The following is a 24,818-nucleotide window of genomic DNA, read 5'->3' on the forward strand; positions in this document are numbered from 1 at the left end:
CACCTCTCTCTGGCACCAATTTCTGAGCACACTTATATTGTTTATTTCAAAGTATCTTTGTCTGGATTGGATTATTTGCCTGATTCCTTTAGATAAATATTTCTTTCCTCCTGCAGGCAACCCTTCACAGCCTACCTCCCTCCATTACATGAACCCATATCAGATGAACGCATATGCCATGGCTTTGAAAGCAGTTGGAGAAATCATTCAGGATTATGACAGTGACAAACTCTTTCCGGCATTAGGATTTGGAGCAAAACTACCACCGGATGGGAAAGTTTCCCATGAGTTTCCTTTGGTAGGTGAATATTAGATAGGACTACGCGCAGTCCAGGGGAGCTTTGACAGAAGTGCTCTGAATGTTGAGTAAACCTCAGTGATGATTGCTGTTCCTTATTTCAGTCTGTTAAAACTTCAGTGTTGCTACTTTTCACCACTAAATGAAAAAGTTGCAGTGTTTTACTGCCTCTTTTGGTGGAAGACCCTCTTATTTTGTTTTAGTACAACAGGGCAGCTTTAAGTTAATCTGTCCATCAGGAAGATGACAAGGTTGTGTTCACTTCTGGTTTTAACTTGCCTGATGTGTTTTCTTCAAAGTAAGTAGAATGGAAAGCCCACAGATATCTCCAGATGCTGTGGCCATTCTGCACCCAGCTGCCCCCACACCCCCGTGAGGCAGACTGAATTTATCCTGTTAATTTCCCCATCCAAAACCAGACCAGGCCTGCAGAAGGAAAATATTGCACAACCTTGCGGTCACACATTACTTCAAGAAATCCTTCCTGTGCTACCCTTTTTTTTTTACAGCAATTTGACTGCAGAAAATATATTTGAATGCAATGACTGAGACACAGACATGATCTGTACCACTAATCCTGTTGCTTAGCTGCTACAAATCCATTATTCCCAGAAAGCAGAGCAGCAGGAGCTGGAAGATTATTGTGTTCTGGCCGAAAGATAAACATATTTTTCAATTATAACCTTGGGCTTAACGTAGAACTTGAGGCTTAATTCATTGACATTTATGGACCTGCTTTCAAAATATATCTGGTGACATTTGGCAAAAGCCCTGTGGAATCATTTGCAATTATAGATACTGTATAACAAAGTTATTGACTATATTTTACAGATTTTTCTTTCTAGCAATATTAGAGAAGCTTCCATTCATAGGTTGTAAATTCAAGGTTGTCAGAATTGCTGCACACTGGCATAATAGCAAAATCCTTTAGCTTCTACCTGCAATGATTAAATGGTTCATTTCTTCTCTAATTTAACAGGACCATAGTTGATTCAGGTAGATCAGAGGAGAGCTCACCAGGCCACTATCCATTCTGCCGATTTACAGCTATAATACTATCATACACTTTGGTACATTCAGTTATATTCTAGTTGATTAAATTATGGGTAATGTACCTTTTTAAATTTATTGCTATGCAATAAGTTTACAAAAGCAATCATGATTATCCTTCCATCCACTCTTAAATCACCATGGCTAAAGTATCCTTAAAGTTCCATAGTTATCTAAATCACCCAGTGCAGAAATGTTCTCCCTGTACACATGCTTCCCCTCAAAAGGTGATAACTTATTCCCTCCACTAGCCTGTAGGTCCCCCTCGGGCAGGGTGTGGTACCTGCTTAGATTCCCCACCCCCTCCAAATCAGGGCCCAAGTGGTGGATGGTCATATGAGCAGCTGGTTATACAACCACTGACGTTAGGAAGACCATCTCAGAAGAGTATTGATAATGGTTGGGATCACCCATTTTGTAAAGACACTGCCCAGAAGAAATCAATGGCTGACCACTTCTGCAGAAAAATTGACAAGAACAGTCATAGTCATGAGACCAGGATCACCTATGTCACATAGTAATGATGATGATGATGATTTGAACTGAAGGGATCTCAGATGCACTATGGTTTCTCTTTCTCCAAATTCATTCATGAAATGCAGACAATAGCCCAGAGATTCCACTGAACCTTGATTGGTGTAGACAATTACTGTTGTCATCGTCCCATCAAAATTGAATTGCAAATAAGGTCCAAGACAAACAAACCACACTGCACATTTTTGTGTTCATGTTTCCATTTCTTTTCCCCAAGGTTGTGAGGAGGTAGGGCAGAGTTTTAGTTAAACTGAATGCCAGGGTATCTCGTGAGGTTGTAGTGCTGATGTTCGGTGTGTCTAAATTACCAATATAGGCAGAATTAATGGATGTGTTTCTACGATCAGTACAGATCTGTGCCCAATATCTGTGACACAGGGGAAAGTGTAATTTAATTTTGATCACCATTTATGTGTGTGATGACATTAAATAGGTGATTAAGAAATTCAGGTTCAAGCTTCAATTAAATCCGGTCAAGTTGAATATCATTAAGGAAAGGAATCCTCATCACTGTTGCAGCAACCAGTTCATATCTGCGTGAATTTAAACCAAGTGGATAGCAATGGACTGCCTACCTATGATGCTATGTTGGCGCCGGAAGTGTGGTGATTCTTGTGGGCTGCCCCAGCACAATCCTCGGACTGTGTTGGTCATTGATGCTGAATGACAGAGTTCACTGTATGTTTTGATGTATGTGTGACAAATAAAGCTCATCTCAATCTATTGACATCATTGTTGATAGGAAAGAATCAAATCTCACACATAGCATGGAATTAAGTATCGGTCTTTAACAATTAACCAAATCTTAGAAAACAAGATGAAATCATTAATTTCTCTGTCCGCATGTGAAAGTGTGGATGTTATAAATTTCTATGATTTGCATGGAACTGAAAATTACCCTTTTATATTTAAGTGAAAGTGTACCAAATTTTCAGACACAGTGATGTGGAGAGATGGTCGGATGCATGAGGCAGAGTTAACCATCTGGGCAATAGAAGTTGGACTAAGATCTAACCAAATACAGACAACTGTAACTTGACCTAACGTAGGACTGATGCTGAGGTTTAGCCAGCTGCCAGTGAGTTGGTGCAAGTTAGCTTAGAATTAATAAGCAAGAGTAAGACATCAGATGTCATCCAGAGGAGAGATATTGAGAACTACCTTGTTTCAAAGAGTGTCTATTTGTTTTTTCAGTTGTAAGTTTGTGTAAGTGACACTGTGATTAAAATGAAAATTAGTATTAATTACTCCCTGGTGTATCATACACTAGTTACATTATAAACCTTCATTACAGTTTGATTTATCTTATAAATGTCAGACTGAAAAGCTTGAGCATGTAGATATTAACAAAGGATGTGCTGGGGCTTTTGGAAAGCATCAATTTGGATAAGTCACCGGGACCGGATGAGATGTACCCCAGGCTACTGTGGGAGGCGAGGGAGAAGATTGCTGAGCCTCTGGCGATGATCTTTGAATCATCAATGAGGACGTGAGAGGTTCCAGAAGATTGTAGGGTTGTGAATGTTGTTCCTTTATTAAAGAAAGGGAGTAGAGATAGCCCAGGAAATTATAGATCAGTGAGTCTTACTTCAGTGGTTGGTAATTTGATGGAGAAGATCCTGAGAGGCAGGATTTATGAACATTTGGAGAGGCATAATATGATTAGGAATAGTCAGCATGGCTTTGTCAAGGGCAAGTTGTGCCTTACAAGCCTGATTGAATTTTTTGAGCATGTGACTAAACACATTGATGAACGAAGAGCAGTAGATGTAGTGTATATGGATTTCAGCAAGGCATAAGGTCCCCATGCAAGGCTGATTGAGAAAGTAAGGAGACATGGGATCCAAAGGGACATTGCTTTGTGCATCCAGAACTGGCTTGCCCACAGAAGACAGAGAGTGGTTGTAGACGGGTCATATTCTGCATGGCGGTCGGTCACCAGTGGAGTGCTTCAGGGATCTGTTCTGGGACCCTGAGACCTGGATGAGGAAGTGGACAGATGGGTTAGTAAGTTTGCTGATGACACAAAGGTTGGGGGTGTTGTGGATAGTGTGGATGGTTGTCAGAGCTTATAGCGAGACATCGATAGGTTGTAAAACTGGGCTGAGAAGTGGCAGATGGAGTTTAACCCAAATAAGTGTTAGGTGGTTCATTTTGATAGATCAAATATGATGGCAGAATATAGTATTAATGATAAGACTCTTGGCAGTGTGAAGGATCAGAGGGAACCTGGGGTTCGAGTCCATATGACACTCAAAGCAGCTGCACAGGGTGACTCTGTGGTTAAGAAGGCATATGGTGTATTGAATTTCATCAATCATGTAATTGATTTTGGAGCCGAAAGATAATGTTGCAGCTATATAGGACCCAGGTCAGACCCCACTTAGAGTACTGTGCTCAATTCTGGTCACCTGACTACAGGAAGGATGAGGAAACCATAGAAAGGGTGCAGAGGAGAGTTACAAGGATGTTGCCTGGATTGGGGAGCATGCCTTATGAAAACAGGTTGAGTGAACTCAGCCTTTTGTCCTTGGAGCAATGGAGGATGAGAGGTGACCTGATAGAGGTGTATAAGATTATGTGGGGCATTGATCATGCGGATAATCAGAGGCTTTTTCCCAGGGCTGAAATGGTTGCCACAAGAGGTCACAGGTTTAAGGTGCTGGGGAGTAGGTACAGAGAAGTCAGCAGTAAGTTTTTTATGCAGAGAATGGTGAGTGTGTGGAATGGGCTGCTGGCAACGGAAGTGGAGGCGGATACGATAGGGTCTTTTAAGAGACTTCTGGATAGGAGCTTAGAAAAATAGAGGGCTATGGGTAAGCCTAATTTCTAAGGTAGGGACATGTTCAGCACAACTTTGTGGGCCGAAGGGCCCGTATTTTGCTGTAGGTTTTCTCTGATTCTATGTCACTGAACAATCTTTGAGATAAAATAATTTGAAATAATTGCTGTTAATGTTTACTATGACCGAATGAGCAATAACATAGGTTTATCAATGCATTACAATCAAGATGATTAAAAAATCATGAACTTTTCCTCCTAAGTTAATTTTTTTCAGTGCATTCATAGACAGAATTAATTTTGTTTGGTTATCTGTTAAATTAATCATATTTCCCCCATCAAAAGCATGACATGCAGAATTGTAATAAAAGATTATGCTTTGGCTCCTCACAGGGAAAAGAAAATTGGAATGCATGAATTATTAATGCAATGATCAGAAGTCTGCCAACCATGTTTGCTTATCTTAGTACAGCAACACAAGTGGTTGCTGAGCTAAGAGGAATGAGTTCTACAGCTAGACCTAATTAAGCTGAAACCTCCTATGACTGAGTGGATGTGGAACTTTGTCTGTCTCTCCTTTCTTCACCAATCTGGTAACTCTCTCCTCTCCCACCAAGGTATTTGCTTTTCCACAAATTGAACTGATCCACATTTAGGTGCCTTTGCTTAACATAATAATAATGCAATTGTACCAGACAGAACAGAGTCCCACCGACAAGATGAAGTTACCCTCTGGATTCTCGCAATTTTCTCTCTGTGTTCACAGTATGCCATTTCCAGCTTTTGTAAACTAAACCGAAAGTGCAGTCAGAAACAACATCCTGCAAGCTATATAGTTGTATCTATATCACGGAAATAGGCTCTACAGCCAGAGTAAACCAAGAAGCCTATCTCAGCTAGCAGCATTTGCACATGTGTGGCCCATATCCTTTTGAACCAGGAGTTCCCAACCTGGGGGTCATGGGCCACTTGCTTAATCGTATTGGTCCATGGCATGAAGAAGATTGGGAACCCCTGCTCTACGCCTTTCCTGTTCAAGTGATGTTAAGATGTTGTGATGCACCTACCTCGAACAATTCCTCTGGCAGTTCATTCAGTTTACAGAATACCCTCTGAGTGAAAAAGTTGCCCCTTAGGTTCCTATATAAATCTCTCTCCACTCACCTTAAACTTATGGCTTTTGATTCTAGAACATCTAACCCTGAGAAAAAGATGGCATTCACTATGTCCCGCATACCCCTTTGTGATAGGCTGTCATTGCATTTGCTCATTGAAGAGATCCCTTGGAGTTTGACTGCTCTCCCTTTATCGAGAACACACTTATTCCCATTTACAAATGTCTGCCCATGTCTGTCCAAACTGTATGATGCTCAACTATCAATCAAACCTTTATTAATCATCTCTAATAATTTGAAAAATGATGAACAATTGCATTCAAAAGAAAAGCGCTATAGTGCTATCAAAACAAAAACTTCATGCCTTAAAAGTTTCTTTCCCAAGGCTGTTAATCAATCTTGGTAAACACAAAGTACACTGCTGATGCTGTGGTCAAATCAACATGTACAAACATGCTAGAAGAACTCAGCAGGTCAGACAGCATCCATGGAAACGAGCAATCAAGGTTTCGGGCTGAGATCCTTCATTAGGACTGAAGAAGGAGGGGGCAGGGGCCCTTTAAAGAAGGTGGAGGGAGGGTGGGAAGGAGAAGACTGGTAGGTGCCAAGTGAAAAAACAATCAGAGGAAAGATGAAGGGGTGGGGGAGGAGAAGCAGGGAGGGGATAGGCAGGAGAGGTGAAGAAGGAATCTAAGGGGAAAGCACTATGGGTAGTAGAAGAAGGCAGAATCATGAGAGAGGTGATAGGCAGCTGGAAGAGGAGGCAGAGTGAAACTGGGCTGGGGGAAGGGAGAGGGAGGGAATTACCAGAAGTTGGAAAATTCGATGTTCATACCAAGGGGCTGGAGACTACCCAGATGGTATATGAGGTGTTGCTCCTCCAGCCTGAGTTTAGCCTCATCATGGCAGTAGAGGAGGCCAGGTATGGACATATCTGAATGGGAATGTGAGGGAGAGTTGAAGTGGGTGGCAACTGGGAGATCCTGTCTGTTGTGGCGGACGGAGTGGAGGTGCTCGACGAAGCGTGTCCCAATCTGCGTCGGGTCTCGCCGATGTAGAGGAAGCTGCACCGGGAGCACCGGATGCAATAGATGACCCCAACAGACTCACAAGTAAAGTGTTGCCTCACCTGGAAGGACTGTTTGGGGCCCTGAATGGTGGTAAGAGAGGAGGTGTAGGGACAGGTGTAGGGATGCTTGCAGGGTTAAGTACCAGGTGACCCCACCACTAAGCACATCTTTCCCTCTCTACCCCTCTCTCTCCGTGACTGCCTGGTCCACATGTCCCTCCCCACAGATCTCCCACCTGGTACTGATCCCTGCAAGCGTAAGTGCTACACCTGTCCCTACACCTCCTCTCTTAAGCTTTTCTTTTCTTCTTGACTAGATTTATTACAGCCTTTGTACACCACGGTTCCTGTACCCTACCATAACTTCACTGTCTCATTGGAACATACCTGTACAGAACTCTACACAAATATCCCCTGAATATTTACCACATTTCTTCCGTACTTTTCCCTGAGAACATCTGTTTCCAATTTAAGCCTCCTATCTCCTGCCTGATAGCCTCATAATTCCCTTTACTCCAATTAAACGCTTTTCTAACTTGTCTGTTCCTATCTCTCTCTAATGCTATTGTAAAGGAGATAGAATTATGATCACTATCTCCAAAATGCTCTTCCACTGAGAGATCTGACACCTGACCAGGTTCATTTCCCAATACCAGATCAAGTACAGTCTCTCCTCTTGTAGGCTTATCTACATATTGTGTCAAGAAACCTTCCTGAACACACCTAACAAACTCCACCCCATCTAAACCCCTTGCTTTAGGGAGATGCCAATCGATATTTGGGAAATTAAAATCTCCCATCATGCCAACTCTTATTATTACACCTTTCCAGGATCTGTTTTCCTATCTGCTCCTCGATAGCTCTGTTACTATCGGGCAGCCTATAAAAAACACCCAGTAAAGTTATTGACCCCTCCCTATTCCTAATCTCCTCCCGCAGAGACTCTGTAGACCATCCCTCCATGGCATCCACCTTTTCTGCAGCCATGACACTATCTCTGATCAACAGTGCCATGCCGCCACCTCTTTTGCCTCCCTCCCTGTCCTTTCTGAAACATCTAAAACCCGGCACTTGAAGTAACCATTCCTGTCCCTGAACCATCCAAGTCTCTGTAATGGTCAGCACATCATAGCTCCAAGTAATGATCTAGACTCTAAGCTCACCCATTATGTTCATAATACTCTTTGCTTTACAATAGATACAACTCAAACCTTCGGTCTGAGTGTTTCCCTTCTCTATCTCCTGCCTATCCTCTATCTCACACTGTCTCCAAGCTTTCCCTATTTGTGAGTCAACCTCCTCTTCCCCAGTCTCTTCAGTTCAGTTCCCACCCCCAAACAATTCTAGTTAAAACTCTCCCCAGTAGCCTTAGCAAACCTCCCTGCCAGGATATTGGTCCCCCTGGGATTCAAGTGCAACCCATCCATTTTGTACAGGTCACACTTCCCCCAAAAGAGGTCCCAATGATCCAGAAATTTGAATCCCTGCCCTGTGCACCAATCCCTCAGCTACGCATTTATCCTCCACCTCATTCTATTCCTATACTCACTGTTGTGTGGCACAGGCAGTAATCCCGAGATTACTACCTTTGTGGTCCTGCTTCTCAACTGCCTTCCTAACTCCCTGTAGTCTTTCTTCAGGACCTCCTCCCTTTTCCTTCCTATGTCATTGGTATCAATATGTACCACGACCTGTGGACCTGTGGCTGTTCTCCACCCCACTGCAGGATATCTTGGACACGATCTGAAACATCTCGGACCCTGGCAGCTGGGAGGCAACCTACCATCCAAGTTTCTTTCCTGCATCCACAGAATCACCTGTTTGACCCCCTGGCTATAGAGTCCCCTATCACTGCTGCCATCCTCTTCCTTTCCCTACCCTTCTGAGCCACAGGGCCAGACTGTGTGTCAGAGGCACGGCCACTGCTGCTTCCCCCAGGTATGCTGTTCCCCCCCCCCCAGTGGTACTCAAACAGGATTACTTATTGTCAAGGAGTACAGCCACAGGGGTTCTCTCTAGTACCTGCCTCTTCCCCTTCCCCCTCCTGACAGTTACCCACTTGTCTGTCTCCCATGGCCCCAGTGTGACCTCCTGCCTATAATTCCTTTCTATCATCTCCTCGCTCTCCCTGACCAGGCGAAGTTCATTGAGCTGCATCTCCAGTTCCCTAACTCGGTCCCTCAGGAGCTGCAGCCCGGCATGCTGGGTGCAGATTTGGCCGTCTGGGAGGCTGGGAAACTCCAGGACCCCCCACATCTGACACCGAGCACAGAAAACCGGCCTCACACACGTACATTCTCCTTTCCGCAAATAACACAGGTAAACCTGCCTCACCTCGTCCCATTACCGCCTATGCCTGTTGAGCCAAAGCCCTTTCACTCTGCTGCCCGCCCCGAACTCTGCCCGCTGGATATGCTGTTTACGTTGTAGTACAGCTGGTATTTATGTATTTATGCTCATTTTATTCCATTCTGCACTTTAACCCCTAGCTTTATATTTTGCATCATTCTTTATTATTTATAATTGTTGAATGGTGTTGTTTGTTGGTGCCTGCTGCACGCTGACCAATACACTGCACCAAATTCCTAATATATATGTCAAATAAAGATAAAATCAATCTTTGAAATTATTGTAGCACCTTCACAACTTTCCTCATGAGTTATGCCACAATGACAAGGAGACTGGTCATTAATTTATTCAGTCTCCACGACATTCCCCTAGAAACCGCAATGTTGATATAAGGCCAGGTCTGTGGAAATTATCCAAACCTTATCCAAGTGTCATTTGACTAATTGTTTTTATTAAATGCCTTCTGCAAAGAATCAACACTACTCTCTTGATGGTTGTTTCAGCCATGTGCATGTCAGTCTTGTAACCCAAAGCCAATTAATGTATGCCTCAGTTTCTGTTTTTGTCAGAAAGGGAGATGAATATGATTATATCATCTGAGTGCAGACATATTGGTCTTTTTCCATTGAATGATGCCTTTGAGAATAGGGCTGAACAAAATATAAGTTGCCATTGTTTGCATTTGTTCAGTGTATCTATGCCATTATCATTGCTGCAACTGGTTAATATAGAAGAGCCTTACATTTATAAATCCCCTCTTATGTCCCCTTTAGCCATTGTCATAGTGCTTTACATTCAGTGAAGTACGCTTGAAGTGCAGTAATTTAGCAAATGCGGTGCATGAACTCCCACAAGTGATTATGACCACATAATCTGTTTCAGTGATGTTGACAGAGAGAGACTAGGAACAAAGCAACACACACAAAAAGCTGGAGGAACTCAGCAGCGCAGTCAGCATCTATGGAAGTGAATAAACAGTCAGTGTTTCAGGCCAAGACCCTTCTTCTGGACTGGAAAGGAAAGGGGAGAACACCAGAATAAAAATGGATGGGGGGTGGGGGAAGAGGACAAGCTAGAATGTGGGTGGTGGGAAAGGTACAGGGTTAGAGAATATAAGGAATCTGATAGGAGAGGAGACTGGACCCTGGGTGAAAGAGAAGTGGGGGGGCACTGGGGGAGGTGATAGGCAGATCAGGAGAAGAGGTAAGAGAGAATTAAATGTTATAGTAAACAATGTGTGGGTGACACAAATCTAGGAAGCAGTGAGAGCTGAGAGGAGTATTTAGAGAGACACCAGAGTGATTTGGATAAGTTGAGAGGATTGACCACTTTTGGTTCCTGGAAATGACCATCACCAATAACCTGCTCTAATCCAACCATGTTGCTGCACAGCCAAGGGAGCTCAGCAACACTTCTACTTCCTCAAAAGGCTAAAGAAATTTGGCATGTCCCTGCCAACCCTTACCAATGCTCCATAGAAAGCACTCTACTCGTATCTGGATGCATGACAGCTCTATCTTGCGTCTGGAGTGTGACAGGTGGAGCTATTTGGGGAAGGAATGATGGGCTATTTTAAGGGGAATTGTAAAGCTTATAGAGGCTGTGGAAATTCACTGGAAAACAATTGGACAAAAGCATTTTTGAGATGCAGATGAAGTGGGAAAAATAGAGTAAATGATATGCTATTACAAGAATTTTGTCAGGACTCGAGAGGTTGGGCAGGGACTTCATTCCTTGGAGCTAAGAGACCAAGGGTGATCTTATAAAGATATATGATCATAAAGAGGGTAAATGTACACAATCATTTCCTCAGGAAAAGAGAACCAAAAACTAAAGGGCAGAAGTTTAAGATGAGATGGGGAGATTTAAAAGCGACCAGAGCATGGTGGGTATATGGAACAAGCTGCCAGAGAAAGTAATTGAGACAGGTACAATTTAAAAGATGCTTGGAGAAGATAGGAAATATTTAGTGGGATATACGGCAAACGTGGGCAACTTGGACTAGTTTAAGTGGTTGGCATCGGATCTTGGTTAGCATGGACAAGTTGGGCTGAAAGACCTATTTCCATGCTGAATTACTCTAACTCTGTGTAAAAATAGAACAATGTTTCTCACACATGTCTTCATTGGCATTGAATGTAAGAGCTAGGACTTCATGAAGCAGTTGCATACAACAATTGTTATGTCATACTTACAGTATTGTTTACTGTTCTGGCCACTATTCTACAGGTGGGATGTGGTAACAACAGAGCGAGTGCAGAAGAGGTTTGTAAATATGTTGCCTCGGATGAAGGGTTGTAGTTATAAGAAGCTGGTTAGTCTTAGTTTATTCTCATTTAATACAAGAGGATTAGGCGTTAGCTTAAAGAAGTTCAAAAAGTTATGATGGACATAGATGGAATGGATAGTTAGGAGCATACAGAACTAGAGCGCAAAGGTTAAAAGTGAAAAAGAAGAAATTTAAAGATCTGAGGTGATAGCTTTTTCCATACCAAGGGTAGTAAAGATTTGGAATGAGCTGCAAAGGAGTTGGTGGAGAGAGATACAAATACGTTTTAAAGGGGTACTTCAAATGAGGTAAAGGGATCCAAATACAAGAAAACAGGATTCATATGGTCATTCAGTTTCAACAAGGAGCTCGGGAAGGGCTTATTTCTGTGCTGGCTGTTTCTCTGATTTTTCTGACCTGCTATTATTTGTAGCAGGACCAAATAACCATATAACCATATAACAATCACAGCACGGAAACAGGCCATCTCGGCCCTCCTAGTCAGTGCCAAACTCTTAATCTCACCTAGTCCCACCTACCCGCACTCAGCCCATAACCCTCCACTCCTTTCCTGTCCATATACCTATCCAATTTTACCTTAAATGACACAACTGAACTGGCCTCTACTACTTCTACAGGAAGCTCATTCCACACAACTATCACTCTCTGAGTAAAGAAATACCCCCTCGTGTTTCCCTTAAACTTCTGCCCCCTAACTCTCAAATCATGTCCTCTCATTTGAATAATGCTGATAAATGTCGTAGATATTGAATACACCCCGTATTTTGGAGTTCTGAGTTCCAGATTCCACATCTTGTTCCACAGGGTTTTCCGGGTTGTCATAACGGCATCAATTTAACTGTATGCATTAAAAATTGGAAGGTTAGGTGGGTTGGAATCCTTGCCTACAAAGTAAACAACACAATTCTCCTATCTTTACTCTATGGTGTAAATTTGGATATTATCTTTATAACACACACAATATGGTGGAGAAATTCAGCAGATCAGGCAGCATCTATGGAAAAAAGTGCAGTTGACATTTCAGGCCGAAACTCTTTGGCAGGGCTGAAGAGAAAAAGCTGAAGAGTAGATTTGAAAGGTGAGGGGAGGGGAGAGAGAAATGTCAGGCAGTAGGTGAAACTTGAGGGGGGCATGAAGCAAAGAGCTAGGAAGTTGATTGGTGAAAGAGACAGAAGGCCATGGAAGAAAGAAGAAAGGAGGGGAGGAGCACCAGAGGAAGGCGATGGATGGGCAAGGAGATAACATGAGAGAGGGACAAGGGATGGAAAATGGTGAAGGGGGTGGGATGGAGGCATTACTGGAAGTTTGAGAAACCAATGTTCATCCCATCAGGTTGGAGGCTACCCAAATGGAATAAAAAGTATTGTTCCTTCAAACTAAGTGGCCAACTATTTTAATTCCTCTTTCCATTCCCATTCCGATATGTCCATCCATTGCCTCCTCCACTGTTGGGATAAGACCACACTCTTCCCCCCCCCCCCCCACCTTCACAATTTCCCATCCCCTTACAGTGGACTGAAATGCTTGTGGATAGAAACATTAAGAAAGAGGATGTGCTGGAGCTTTCAAAAGCATTAAATTGGATAAGTCATTGGGTCTGGAAAAGATAGATCTAAGGCTACTGTGGGAAGCGAGGGAGGAGATTACTGAGCCTCTAGTGATGATCTTTGCATCACCAATAGGGATGGGAGAAGTACCAGAGGATTGGAGGGTTGCCAATGTTGTTTCCTTGTTTAAGAAAGGGATTAGAGATAACCCAGGAAATTATAGACCTGGGCAAGTTGTTGGAGAGGCAGGATTCATGAATATTTGGAGAGACACTATCTGATTAGGGATAGTCAACATGACTTTATCAAGAGCAAGTCGTGCCTTACAAGTCTGATTGAATTCTTTGAGGATATAACAAAACTCTCTGATGAAGGTAGAGCAGTCAATGTGGTGTATATGGATTTCAGCAAGGCATTTGATGAGTTTCCCATGCAAGGCTCATTCAGAAAGTAAGGAGGCATAGTATCCAAGGAGATCTTGCTTTGTCGATCCATAATTGGCTTGCACACAGAAGGCAAAGAATGGTTGTAGATGGTTCGTATTCTGCTTGGAGGTGTCACAACCACGGATTCAGCAGCGCAGCAAATAGGCAATTGCGCTCATGAATATGAATGTGTCACCTAATTATTACTTCATTGTGATAGCATTTAACTCCATTCATTCATCATAGTAATTGTCAGGACTGGTCATAGCTACGCTTCATTATCTGTATTCGGCTTGCTGAGAAATTAGACTGTCGAGTCAACTGACTCTGAAGACTAGCGGTATTTGTTTAATTCTTAGTTGCTCTTTTCAGCCGCAATGTAGGCTTCATTTTCCATTTGAGTGTTTTAGTCAATGGCTCTTTTTTGGCCTAGCGTTCATTGTTTTCTTTTTCCTTTAACATTGTTCACATTAAACTCTGTGAGCTATCGACCTGCTTTGGTGTCTTTCACTCCGCACTTGGGCCATATCCAAACCTGGTGACAGGAGGACTGTCACCAGTGGGGTCACACTGGGATCTGATCTGGGTCTCCTCCTCTTTCTGATTGTTATAAATGACCTGATGAGGAAGTAGAAGGTGAACTAGTAAATTTGCTGCTGACACAAGGTATGGGGGTGTTGTGGATGGTCTGGAGAGTTGACAGAGGTTACAGTGGGATATCAATAGGATACAAAATTGAGCTGAGAAGTGGCAGATGGAGTTCAACCCAAATAAGTGTGAAGTGGTTCATTTTGGTAGTCCAGTTTGAAGACAGAACATAATATAAACGGTAAGACTTTTGGCAGTATGGAGAATCTGAGAGATCTTAGGGTCCATGTCAATAGGAAACTCAAAGCTGCTGCACGGATTGAAGTTTTGTTAAGAAGACGTATAGTGTGTTGTCCTTCATCAAGCATGGGATCCAAATTCAAGAGCTGTGAGCTAATGTTCCTGCTATATAAGGCCTTAGTTAGACCCTACTTGGAGTACTGTATTCAGTTCTGATCACCTCACTACAGGAAGGATGTGGATACTATAGAAAGAGTGCAGAGGAGATTTACAAGGATATCGCCTGGATTGGAGAGTGTGCATTATGAGAATAGGTTGAGTGAACTTGGTCTTTTCTCCTTGGAGTGACAGAGGATGACAGGTGACCTGATAGAGGTGTGTAAGATGATGAGAGGCAATGAACATGTGGGTAGCCAGAGGCTTTTCCCCAGGGCTGAAATGGCTGACATGAGGGGGTATAGTTTTAAGGTGCTTGGAAGTAGGTACAAAGGAGACGTAACAGTTAAGTTAAGGTGGGTGTGTGGAAAGTACTGCCAGTGGTGGTTGTGGAATCAGTTACAATAGGGTCTTTTAAGAGCCTCTTAGATAGGTACATGGAGCTTAGAAAAATAGAGGGTTATGAGGTAGGGAAATTCTAGACAGTTTCATGGTCAGCGCAACATTGTGGGCTGAAGGGCCTGTAGAGTGCTGTAGATTTCTATGTTCTGTGTTTATACCTGAGAACAGAGACTGGGAGAATGTGCCTAAAGCTTAGAGCATACGTCATAACTATTTTATTCTAATCAATATGTAGGCAAGCACCCCTGTATTATGGGGGTGGAGGATTGCATCTCATTGGCTGCAACATGAATCAGAATCAGGTTTAATATCACTGACATATGGTATGAAGTTTGTTGTTTTATGGCAGCAGTATAGTGCAATACTTTAAAAAAACTATCAATTACAATTTTAAAAAAATATATGCTGTGTGTGCGTGCATGTATAAGTGTGTGCATGTGAGTGCATGCATACGTGCGTGCGTGTGTATGTGAGTGCGTGCATGTATGTGTGTGTGGGCGTATGTGTGTATGCGTGCGTGTGTGTGTGAGTGTGTGCATGTGTGTGTGTGCATGTGTGTGTGTGTGTGCGTGTGTGTGTGTGTGTGTGTGTGCATGTGTGTGTGTGTGCGTGCGTGTGTGTGTATGTGAGTGTGTGTGTGTTTGTGTGTGTATGTGAGTGTGTGTGTGTGTGTTTGTGTGTGTATGTGTGTGTGTGCGCGTGTGCCTGTGCCTGTGCATGATTGGAGTCCTTATTGATGGGTGCTGTTTTTTTGAAGACGTCCTCTGTGCTGGGGAGGTTAGTCTGTGTTGGAGCTGGCTGAGTTTGTAACCTTCTGTAGCTTTTCCAAAAAATTTCCTCGAGTTTTGGTGACATTCCAAGTGTCCACAAACTCTTAATGAGATATAGCTGCAATATTTGTTTTTTACAGTTTCCCAAATAAATTCCATGACCAAAGTTTATTCCATATCACAAGAGCTTAGCTCACATTTATAAATGTGGGCATGAATTTCCATGACTGTAATGTGTCACCTATACTGATAAACCAGCATTCACTGTTCAGGCCATCTCAGTTTGATTGGATTACTCTCCGTCTTTAGAATGCAGATCCAGACAACCCAAACTGCAATGGGATTGATGGAGTTCTGGAGGGATATTACCAGAGCCTGCGGAGAGTGCAACTGTATGGACCAACCAACTTCGCACCAGTCATTAATCAGGTTGCCAGGTCAGTATGTCAACTCAAAGTTCAAAGTAATTTTATTATCAAAGTACATATATATCACCAGATACAACCCAGAGATCATTTTCTTGTGGGCATTCACAGTAGATACTGAAAACACAACAGAATCCAGGAAAGGCCACACCCGACAGGACAGGACAGGGTAAATCATTCAAACCTATGTCTTTTATCTTCTCTGGCAGAAAAGAACAGAAAACCAATTGAAACTTCCAAAATCGTTACTGATTTAATTTTATTTATTTATACAGGCAAAACGAAGGTCAGCAGTAATTCAGATAAGAATATTGGAATGTTGCAATGTGGGTACATTATAAATTACATGCTTAGGGGTCCTTGATTCCTTAAGATTGTCAGCCATGCAGGCCCCGGGTGGAGGCTCGGGAGACATCGCACTCAGATGCAGAAGGATTCTTCATTGCTGTTTCTGTAACAGTTTTCTTTGATCAGTCAGGGTTGTTGAACCCCTGACCCTGGAGGACTGGAGGACCATTCTTAGTCTGGGCTGCACCCTTTGACCTGTTTGGCCTGGGTGACCCTACCAAGAGCCAAAGCATAAAGCCCTGACTCCAGCCGGCATGTAACCCTCCAAACCATGACAAGGTCCTCTTGGAGGAAACAAATGATGTAGCCATGTAAATGGTTTGAAAGCTACTCAGATTCAGATTTAGGGTGAAACATACAGTGAAATGCATCAACAACCAACACACCCTAACACTGTAATGAGGGAAGGGCAGTCTTCAAGTGGTGACAAATGAGGACCGTGGATGTGAATCCCAAACACTAGGCCTCGTACTCCAGTCTCACTGATTCACATACATAAGGATCACTGGCCCTCGTGCCTCCTGCCCAGAACCTAGTGATGTTTACTGACCCAGGCGGAGAGGGAGGTATGGATTTCACTAGCCCTCATCCTCACTGGTCTGACGGCCTGACATCTGACCACAGATGGTCTGGCCTTCAAATGTGGAGTACAGGATTAGACTCCAGCCTGACCTCTAACCACCCCCCACCCCACATCCCTCTACCTAAACCCTAAACTGACCCACAATTCAGAATCAGAATCAGGTTTATTATCACCAGCATGTGTCATGAAATTTGTTAACTTAGCAGCAGCAGTTCAATGCAATACATAATCTAGAAAGAAAAATAAATAAATCAATTGCAGTAAGTATATACAATATATGTATATTAAATAGATTTTAAATAGTGCAGAAACAGAAATAATACATATTAAAAATAGTGAGGTTGTGTTCATGAGTTCAATGTCTACTTAGGAACTGAATGGCAGAGGGGAAGAAGCTGTTCCTGAGACACCCCTAATTCTCCCCTTTCTCCCCTTGCTGGTCCATCGCGCCTGCTCCACCATTCAATAAGATCATGGCTGATCTGGAAATGGATTCATCTTCACCAACCTGCCTATTCCCCATAACCTCTAATTCTCCTACTATCCAAAAATCTATACAACCTTATCTTAAATATATTTACTGAGGTAGCCTCCACTATCTCTTTAGGCAGAGAATTCTACAGATTCACCACTCTGGCAAAAGCAGTTCTTCCTCATCTCCATCCTAAATCTACTCCCCTGAATCTTGAGGCTATGTCCCCTAGTTCCAGTCTCACCTACCAGCGGAAACAACCTTCCTGCCTCTATCTTACCTATTCCTTTCATAATTTTATATGTTTCTATAAGATCTCCTCTCATCCTTCTGAACTCCAGTGAGTACAGTCCCAGGTGACTCAATCTCTCCTCATAGTCTAACCCCCTCATCTCTGGAATCAACCTGGTGAACCTCCTCTGCATCACCTCCAAAGCCAGTATATCCTTCTTCAAGTATGGAGACCAGAACTGCACACAGTACTCCGGGAGTGGCCTCACCAGTACCCTGTACAGTTGCAGCATAACCTCCCTGCTCTTGAATTCAATCCCTCTAGCAATGAAGGCCAACATTCAGTTTGCCTTCTCGATAGCCAGCTGTACCTGCAAACCAACTTTTTGTAATTCATGCACAAGCACTCCCAAGTCCCTCTGCACAACAACATGCTGCAATCTTTTACCGTTTAAATAATGATCTAATCTTCCATTTTTCCTTCCAAAGTGGATGACCTTGATTGACCAACATTGTACTCCATCTGCCAGACCCTTGCCCACTCACTTAACCTATCTGTATCTCTCTACAGACTCTCCGTATCTTCTGCACAATTTGCTTTTCCACTCAATTTAGTATCATCAGCAAACTTAGATAAACTACACTCAGTCCCCTCTTCCAGATTGTTAATGTACATCGTGAACAGTTGTGGGCCCAGCACCGATCCCTGCGGCACACTGGTCACCACTGATTGCCAACCAGAGTAACACCCATGTAACCCAACTCTCTGCTTTCTATCAGTTAACCAATCCTCTATCCATGCTAGTACATCACACCCAACTCTCTGCATTCTTATCTTATGGATAAGTCGTTTATATGGCACCTTATCAAATGCCTTCTGCAAATTCAAATAAATAACATCTATCTGTTCCCCTCTATCCACTGTGTTCATTATATCCTCCGATAACTCCAGTAAGTCTGTCAAACAGGGCCTGCTTTTGCTGAATCCATGCTGTGTCTGCCTGATGGATCCATTTCTTTCCAGATGCCTCACTATTTATATCTTTAATGTTATAGTAGCTTCAAGCATTTTCACAACTTAAGGTGTTAATCTAACTTACCTGCTTTTTGCCTACATCCTTTTGTGGAGAATAGCATGACATTTGCTGTCTTCCAATCCATTGGGACCTGCCCAGAATCCAGTGAATTTTGGTAAATTATTATCAAATCCTGTACTATAATTTCTGCCATTTCTTTCAGTATCCTGGGATGCATTCAATCAGGACCAGAGGACTTGTCTGTCTTCAGGTCCACAAGTTTTCTCAGCACTAACTCTAGTGACAGTTATTGTATTGAGGTCCTCACCTCCCACTGAATCCATACCAATAAACAATAGGTGCAGGAGTATGCCATTCGGCCTTTCAAGTCTGCACCGCCATTCAATGTGACCATGGCTAATCATCCACAATCAGTACCCCGTTCCTGCCTTCTCCCCATATCCCTTGACTCCGCTATCTTTAAGAGCTCTATCTAACTCTTTTTTGAAAGCATCCAGAGAATTGGGCTCCACTGCCTTCTGAGGCAGAGCATTCCATAGATCCACAACTCTCTGGGTGAAAAAGTTTTTCCTGAACTCCATTCTAAATGGCCTACCCTTTATTATTAAACTGTGACCTCTGGTTCTGGACTCCCCCAACATCGGGAACGTGTTTCCTGCCTCTAGCGTGTCCAATCCCTTAATAATCTTATAAGTTTCAATCAGATCCCCCTCATCCTTCTAAATTCCAGTGTATACAAGCCCAGTCGCTCCAATCTTTCAACATATGACAGTCCTGCCATCCCAGGAATTAACCTCGTGAATCTACGCTGCATTCCCTCGATAGCAAGAATGTCCTTCCTCAAATTTGGAGACCAAAACTGTACACAATACTCCAGGTGTGGTCTCACCAGGGCCCTGTACAACTGCAGAAGGACCTCTTTTCTCCTATACTCAACTCCCCTTGTTATGAAGGCCAACATGCCATTAGCTTTCTTCACTGCTTGCTGTACCTGCATGCTTACTTTCAGTGACTGATGAACAAGGACACCTAGATCTCATTGTACTTCCCCTTTTCCTAACTTGACACCATCTCTCTTTGACATGTTAGATGTGTCCTGCACTATGAAGAACGACACAAAGCTGTAATTCAAAGCCTCTGCCATTTCCTCATTACCTAATATCAATTCTACCTTCTCATCCTCCAAGGGACCTACGTTCACTTTAGCCATGTTTTTCTGCTTTATATAATTATAAAAACATTCACTATCTATTTTTATATTTTGTGCCAGTTTACTTTCATAATCTAGCTTCCCTTTCTTTACTGCTTACTTAATAGTTCTTTGTTGCTTTTTAAAGTTTTCCCAATCTTCCAGTTTCCCACTACTCTTTGTATGTACAAGCTTTTAGTTTGATGCCTTCTTTTATTTCCTTAATTGTCCAAAGCTGGCTCTCCCAGCCCTTACTGTCCTTGCTTTTAACTGGAATATACTTCTGCTGAGCACCATGAAAAATTTATTTGGAAGTCTTCCACTGTTCCTCAACCATCTCACCACATAGCCTGTGTTCCCAGTCTACACTATCCAACTCCTCCCTCATCCCATTGTAGTCTCCACTGTTTAGGCATAATACACTGGCTTTTGATCAAACTATTGCACCTTCCATTTACATGAGAAGCTCAACAATATTGTGATCACTCTTTCCAAGATGATCCTAACAATAAGATCACCAATTTTAACTGACTTATTATACAGGGCCAGATCTAAGATAGCACATTCCCTCATTGGTTCAGTAACATGCTGTTCAAGAAAGCCATTATGGATCCATTCTATGAACTCCTCCTCAAAACTGCCTTAACCAACTTGATCACCCAATCTATGGGCAAACTAAAGTCCCCCACGATAACTACTGTTCCATTCTTACATGCCTCAGATATTTCTCTGTTTATTGCCTGTTCCACTGAAATGTTATTATTTGGTGGCCTCTAGGCAACTCCCACTGGTGATTTTTTTCCCTTTACTATTCCTCTTCTGTACCCAGATTCAACATTCTGCTCCTTAGATCTTATATCGTCCCTCACTATCACCCTGATCTCATCCTCATTCAGAGCTCTATCCCACCTCCCCCTACCTTTCTGATATCTTTCCATATTTAATTCCCTATCCTGTCCCCCTTGCAACCACGCTTCTGTAATGCCCACTAAATCATATCCCTTTGTACTAATTTGTGCCACAAATGTCAAAGTCTGAGCCATTAGCTTGATCGAGACCACAGTTTGATGCCAGCTTGACTGGAATTGTGTTCTAAGGAAGTTAACAGAATGGATTTCCACCTCCTTGTAATTGTGTTAGCAACCAGGGTTGTGCAGAAATATTCTCTGCTTGTTTAGAGGGCCATCTTAGTTTACACACTCACAGGATTCCTCCTCTCTGCTTTCTAACCTTGAATCATTCAGATTTCAGTAGTGTGGTCAGCCCCAGAAATGCCACATTCAGCATCATCTCCAGGGCTCTCCACGCTGACAAGCCATGTGTGATTCCTACTTACCCAGAGGTCCATGATAGTCTGCTGTTTGAAATACAACCCTAGACATATGTCTGAGAGATTACTGTTGCAATCCCGAAATTGCCACACCGACTGGCAGCCCAGTCAGTTTCTAAAACCAGTGCACAGAGAAGAGAATATTCAGTTTGTGTTTCTTGACAAAGAGATAGCAAATAACACGGAGCAGGCCCTCCGGTAGCGTAGTAATGAGCAACACTATTACAGTTCATGGCGTCCAGTGTCCTCTGTATGGAGTTTCTACAGCCCACGGACTGTGTGGGTTTTTTCTGGGTGATCCAGTTTCCTCCCACAGTCAGAAGATGTACCAGCTAGTAAATTAATAACTACTTGTAAAATGGAAATTGTCCTTTGTTTAGACCAGGGTTTAATCAGTGGGATATGGACAGCGTGTCTCGAAAGGTTGTGGGGGGGGGGGGGGAGCTATTCCACACTGTGACTCTAAATAAACATAAAATAAAATATTAGAACATAAAGATAAAGACCCTACTTTATGTGCAATTTATCGCCCTATATCGTTATTAAATGTAGACTCTAAGATTCTTACAAAAATTTTAGCTATTAGGTTAGAAAAGGTACTATCACAGATTATTTCAGGAGATCAAACTGGTTTCATTAGGAACCGATACTCCTTTTTTAATGTTAGAAAATTATTAATATAATTTACACTTCCTCACCCACAACCCCAGAATGTGTTATTTCATTAGAAGCTGAAAAAGCTTTTGATAGAGTTGAATGGACATACTTATTTAATGCCTTGAAGAATTTTAATTTTAGTTCTAATTTTATATCATGGATTAAATTAATATATTATAAACCTGCTGCTTCTGTTCTTACGAATAATTATAGATCCTCTTTTTTTCAATTATCTCGTGGTACGAGACAAGGTTGTCCCTTAAGTCCTTTATTATTTAATATTGCATTAGAACCTTTAGCCATTGCTATTCGTGAATCCCCTAATATTTCTGGTATTACCCGTAATGAGAAATTATACAAGTTATCGCTCTATGCTGATGACTTGTTGTTATATATTTCTGATCCTGATAATTCTATTCCCGCTATTCTATCCTTGTTGGCTCAATTTGTTAGTTTTTCTGGTTACAAATTAAATTTGGATAAGAGTGAACTCTTCCCTTTAAATGCACAAACTTTACTGAATGACAGGATACCATTTAAAATTGTTACTGATAATTTTATTTATTTAGGTATAAAAATTACCAAGAAATATAAAGATTTATTCAGATTGAATTTTTTACCTATGCTTCATCAAATTCAACAACTTACTACTAGATGGTCTCCTTTATCCTTATCATTGGTTGGTCGGATCAATGCTGTTAAAATGATGATTTTACCGAAATTTTTATATTTATTTCAAGCCTTACCAATTTTTATTCCTAAGTCTTTTTTTGATAGCATTGATTCAAAAATTTCCTCATTTGTGTGGCAAAATAAAAACCCCAGATTAAGTAAAAGACAGTTACAGAAATCTAAAAAAGATGGTGGTTTAGCTTTACCCAATTTTAGATTTTACTATTGGGCGAATAATATTCAGAATTTATTATACTGGAAATTAGATTTAGATTTACCATTGTGCCCACAGTGGGTAAATTTAGAATGTAACGCTACACAAGGATATTCTTTATTTTCTGTTCTTGGCTCTCCTCTCCCTGTTGATTTAGCTAAACTTAATAAACAGATATCTAACCCTATTGTCAAACATACATTACGAATTTGGTTTCAATTTCGTAAATTTTTTACTCTAAAAAACTTTGTTCTTGATAGCCCTATCTTACTTAATTTTTTCTTTAAACCTTCTTTAACAGATCAAGCTTTTAGTATATGGAAAAGGAAAGGTATAATATGTTTTCGCGATCTTTTTTCTGAAGGTAGTTTGATGTCTTTTGATCAACTTTCTAACAAATTTAAATTACCTAAATCTAATTTTTTTAGATACTTACAAATCAGAAACTTTTTATATAAAGTTTTACCATCCTTCCCTAATTCAACTTTGATAGATTTTTCAGATATGATTTTTACTTTAAATCCCTGTCAGAAGAGATTAGTGGCTCTTATTTATAATATGATTATGAAGATACAACCAGAGATATCAGGTAGAATTAAACAGGAATGGGAAAAAGAACTTCAATACAATATTTCAACGGAAAAATGGGAAAAAATTTTACAAATGGTTAATTCGTCTTCTATATGTGCTAAACATGCTTTAATACAATTTAAGGTTGTACATAGAGCTCATATGTCCAAAGATAAGCTTGCTCGGTTTTACTCTCATGTTAATCCTCAATGTGACAGATGTCATTCAGATGTGGCTTCATTGACCCACATGTTTTGGTCATGTCCCACTTTACATAATTATTGGAAGGACATATTTGCTACCATTTCCTCAATTTGGAATATTGATTTACAACCTCATTTTATTACTGCAATTTTTGGTATTCCAAATGAAGATGATAGTCGATTCTCTCCTCCAATTAGACGAATGATTGCCTTTGCAACATTAATGGCCAGGAGATCTATATTACAAAATTGGAAAGAAGTAAATCCTCCTACTACATTTCAATGGTTTTCTCAAACTATTTCTTGCTTAAGTTTAGAAAAAATTAGAAGTACTATTTTTGATTCATCAATTAAATTTGAAGAAACTTGGGGACCATTCATTCGACACTTTCACATGAATTAATTTGACTTCTTCCAGACCTTTACTCTTATTATTCTTGTTCTGGTATGGAGTTCCGGAGTTTTTTGACACTATCATATACTTATAAACTATTATTATTGCCCATGTTAGTTTAGGTTTAGTTTTTTTTTATTATTTCTTTAAATATACATTTTTTCTTATATTTTACATTTTTTTCTTTTTCTTTTGATGATTATTTTTAATCTTTTCATGTATAATCAATATAGATTAGATTGATATTGTATGATCCTTTTTCGCTGATAGTTTAATAAGATATTGTTAGCTTGTTATCAACTCAATTTCAAATCTATTGTATTCATAACATATGTAATATAATATTATGTTATGTTTTTTTAAGAAACTAATAAAAAGATTGAAAAAAGAAAAAGAAAAGAACATTGCACTAATGAAAATATGCTTGTGTTGCAGGTGTGCAGCACCAGTGACTGATGGCTCCCAGTATTTTGTGCTGTTGATTATCACCGACGGGGTGATCTCCGACATGGTACAAACTAAAGAAGCCATTGTTAACGTGAGTGGCAAAGACAAGGAAACTTTATTTAATATGCTTTGATCAAACTGATTATGTAGGCTTTGCAGATGGAGGTAGTCGAATGCATGAATTAGGGTCATTTGGTCCATCAAGCTTACTCTACTATAAACACAAAAGATTCTGCAGTTGTTCAAAATCCAGACCAACACACAAAATGCTGAAGGAACTGAACAGGTCAGGCAGCACCTATGGAAATTAATAAACAGTCAACCTTTTGGTCCAAGATTCTTCATCAGGGTTGGAAAGGAAAGGAATCACAATACTCTATTACGTTTTCTTATGACAGTGACGGAGAATTAGTTTAATATTGTTTCATACAG

At 41.3% G+C, this 24,818-nt stretch overlaps 1 protein-coding gene across 2 annotated transcripts in view; it reads left to right on the forward strand.

Moving 5' to 3' along the window:
• Nucleotides 1-24,818, forward strand: part of LOC132378073 (copine-9-like) — a 643,860-nt gene that overhangs the window by 568,961 nt on the left and 50,081 nt on the right. For both annotated transcript variants that reach the window (XM_059944788.1, XM_059944789.1), the window contains 3 exons: nt 117-298; nt 15,924-16,051; nt 24,375-24,477. In XM_059944788.1, the coding sequence (XP_059800771.1) occupies nt 117-298; nt 15,924-16,051; nt 24,375-24,477 (413 nt within the window). The remainder of the gene's footprint in view (nt 1-116; nt 299-15,923; nt 16,052-24,374; nt 24,478-24,818) is intronic.

The sequence above is a fragment of the Hypanus sabinus genome, chromosome 19 (assembly GCF_030144855.1).
Source record: "Hypanus sabinus isolate sHypSab1 chromosome 19, sHypSab1.hap1, whole genome shotgun sequence".
Lineage (NCBI taxonomy): Eukaryota > Metazoa > Chordata > Chondrichthyes > Myliobatiformes > Dasyatidae > Hypanus > Hypanus sabinus.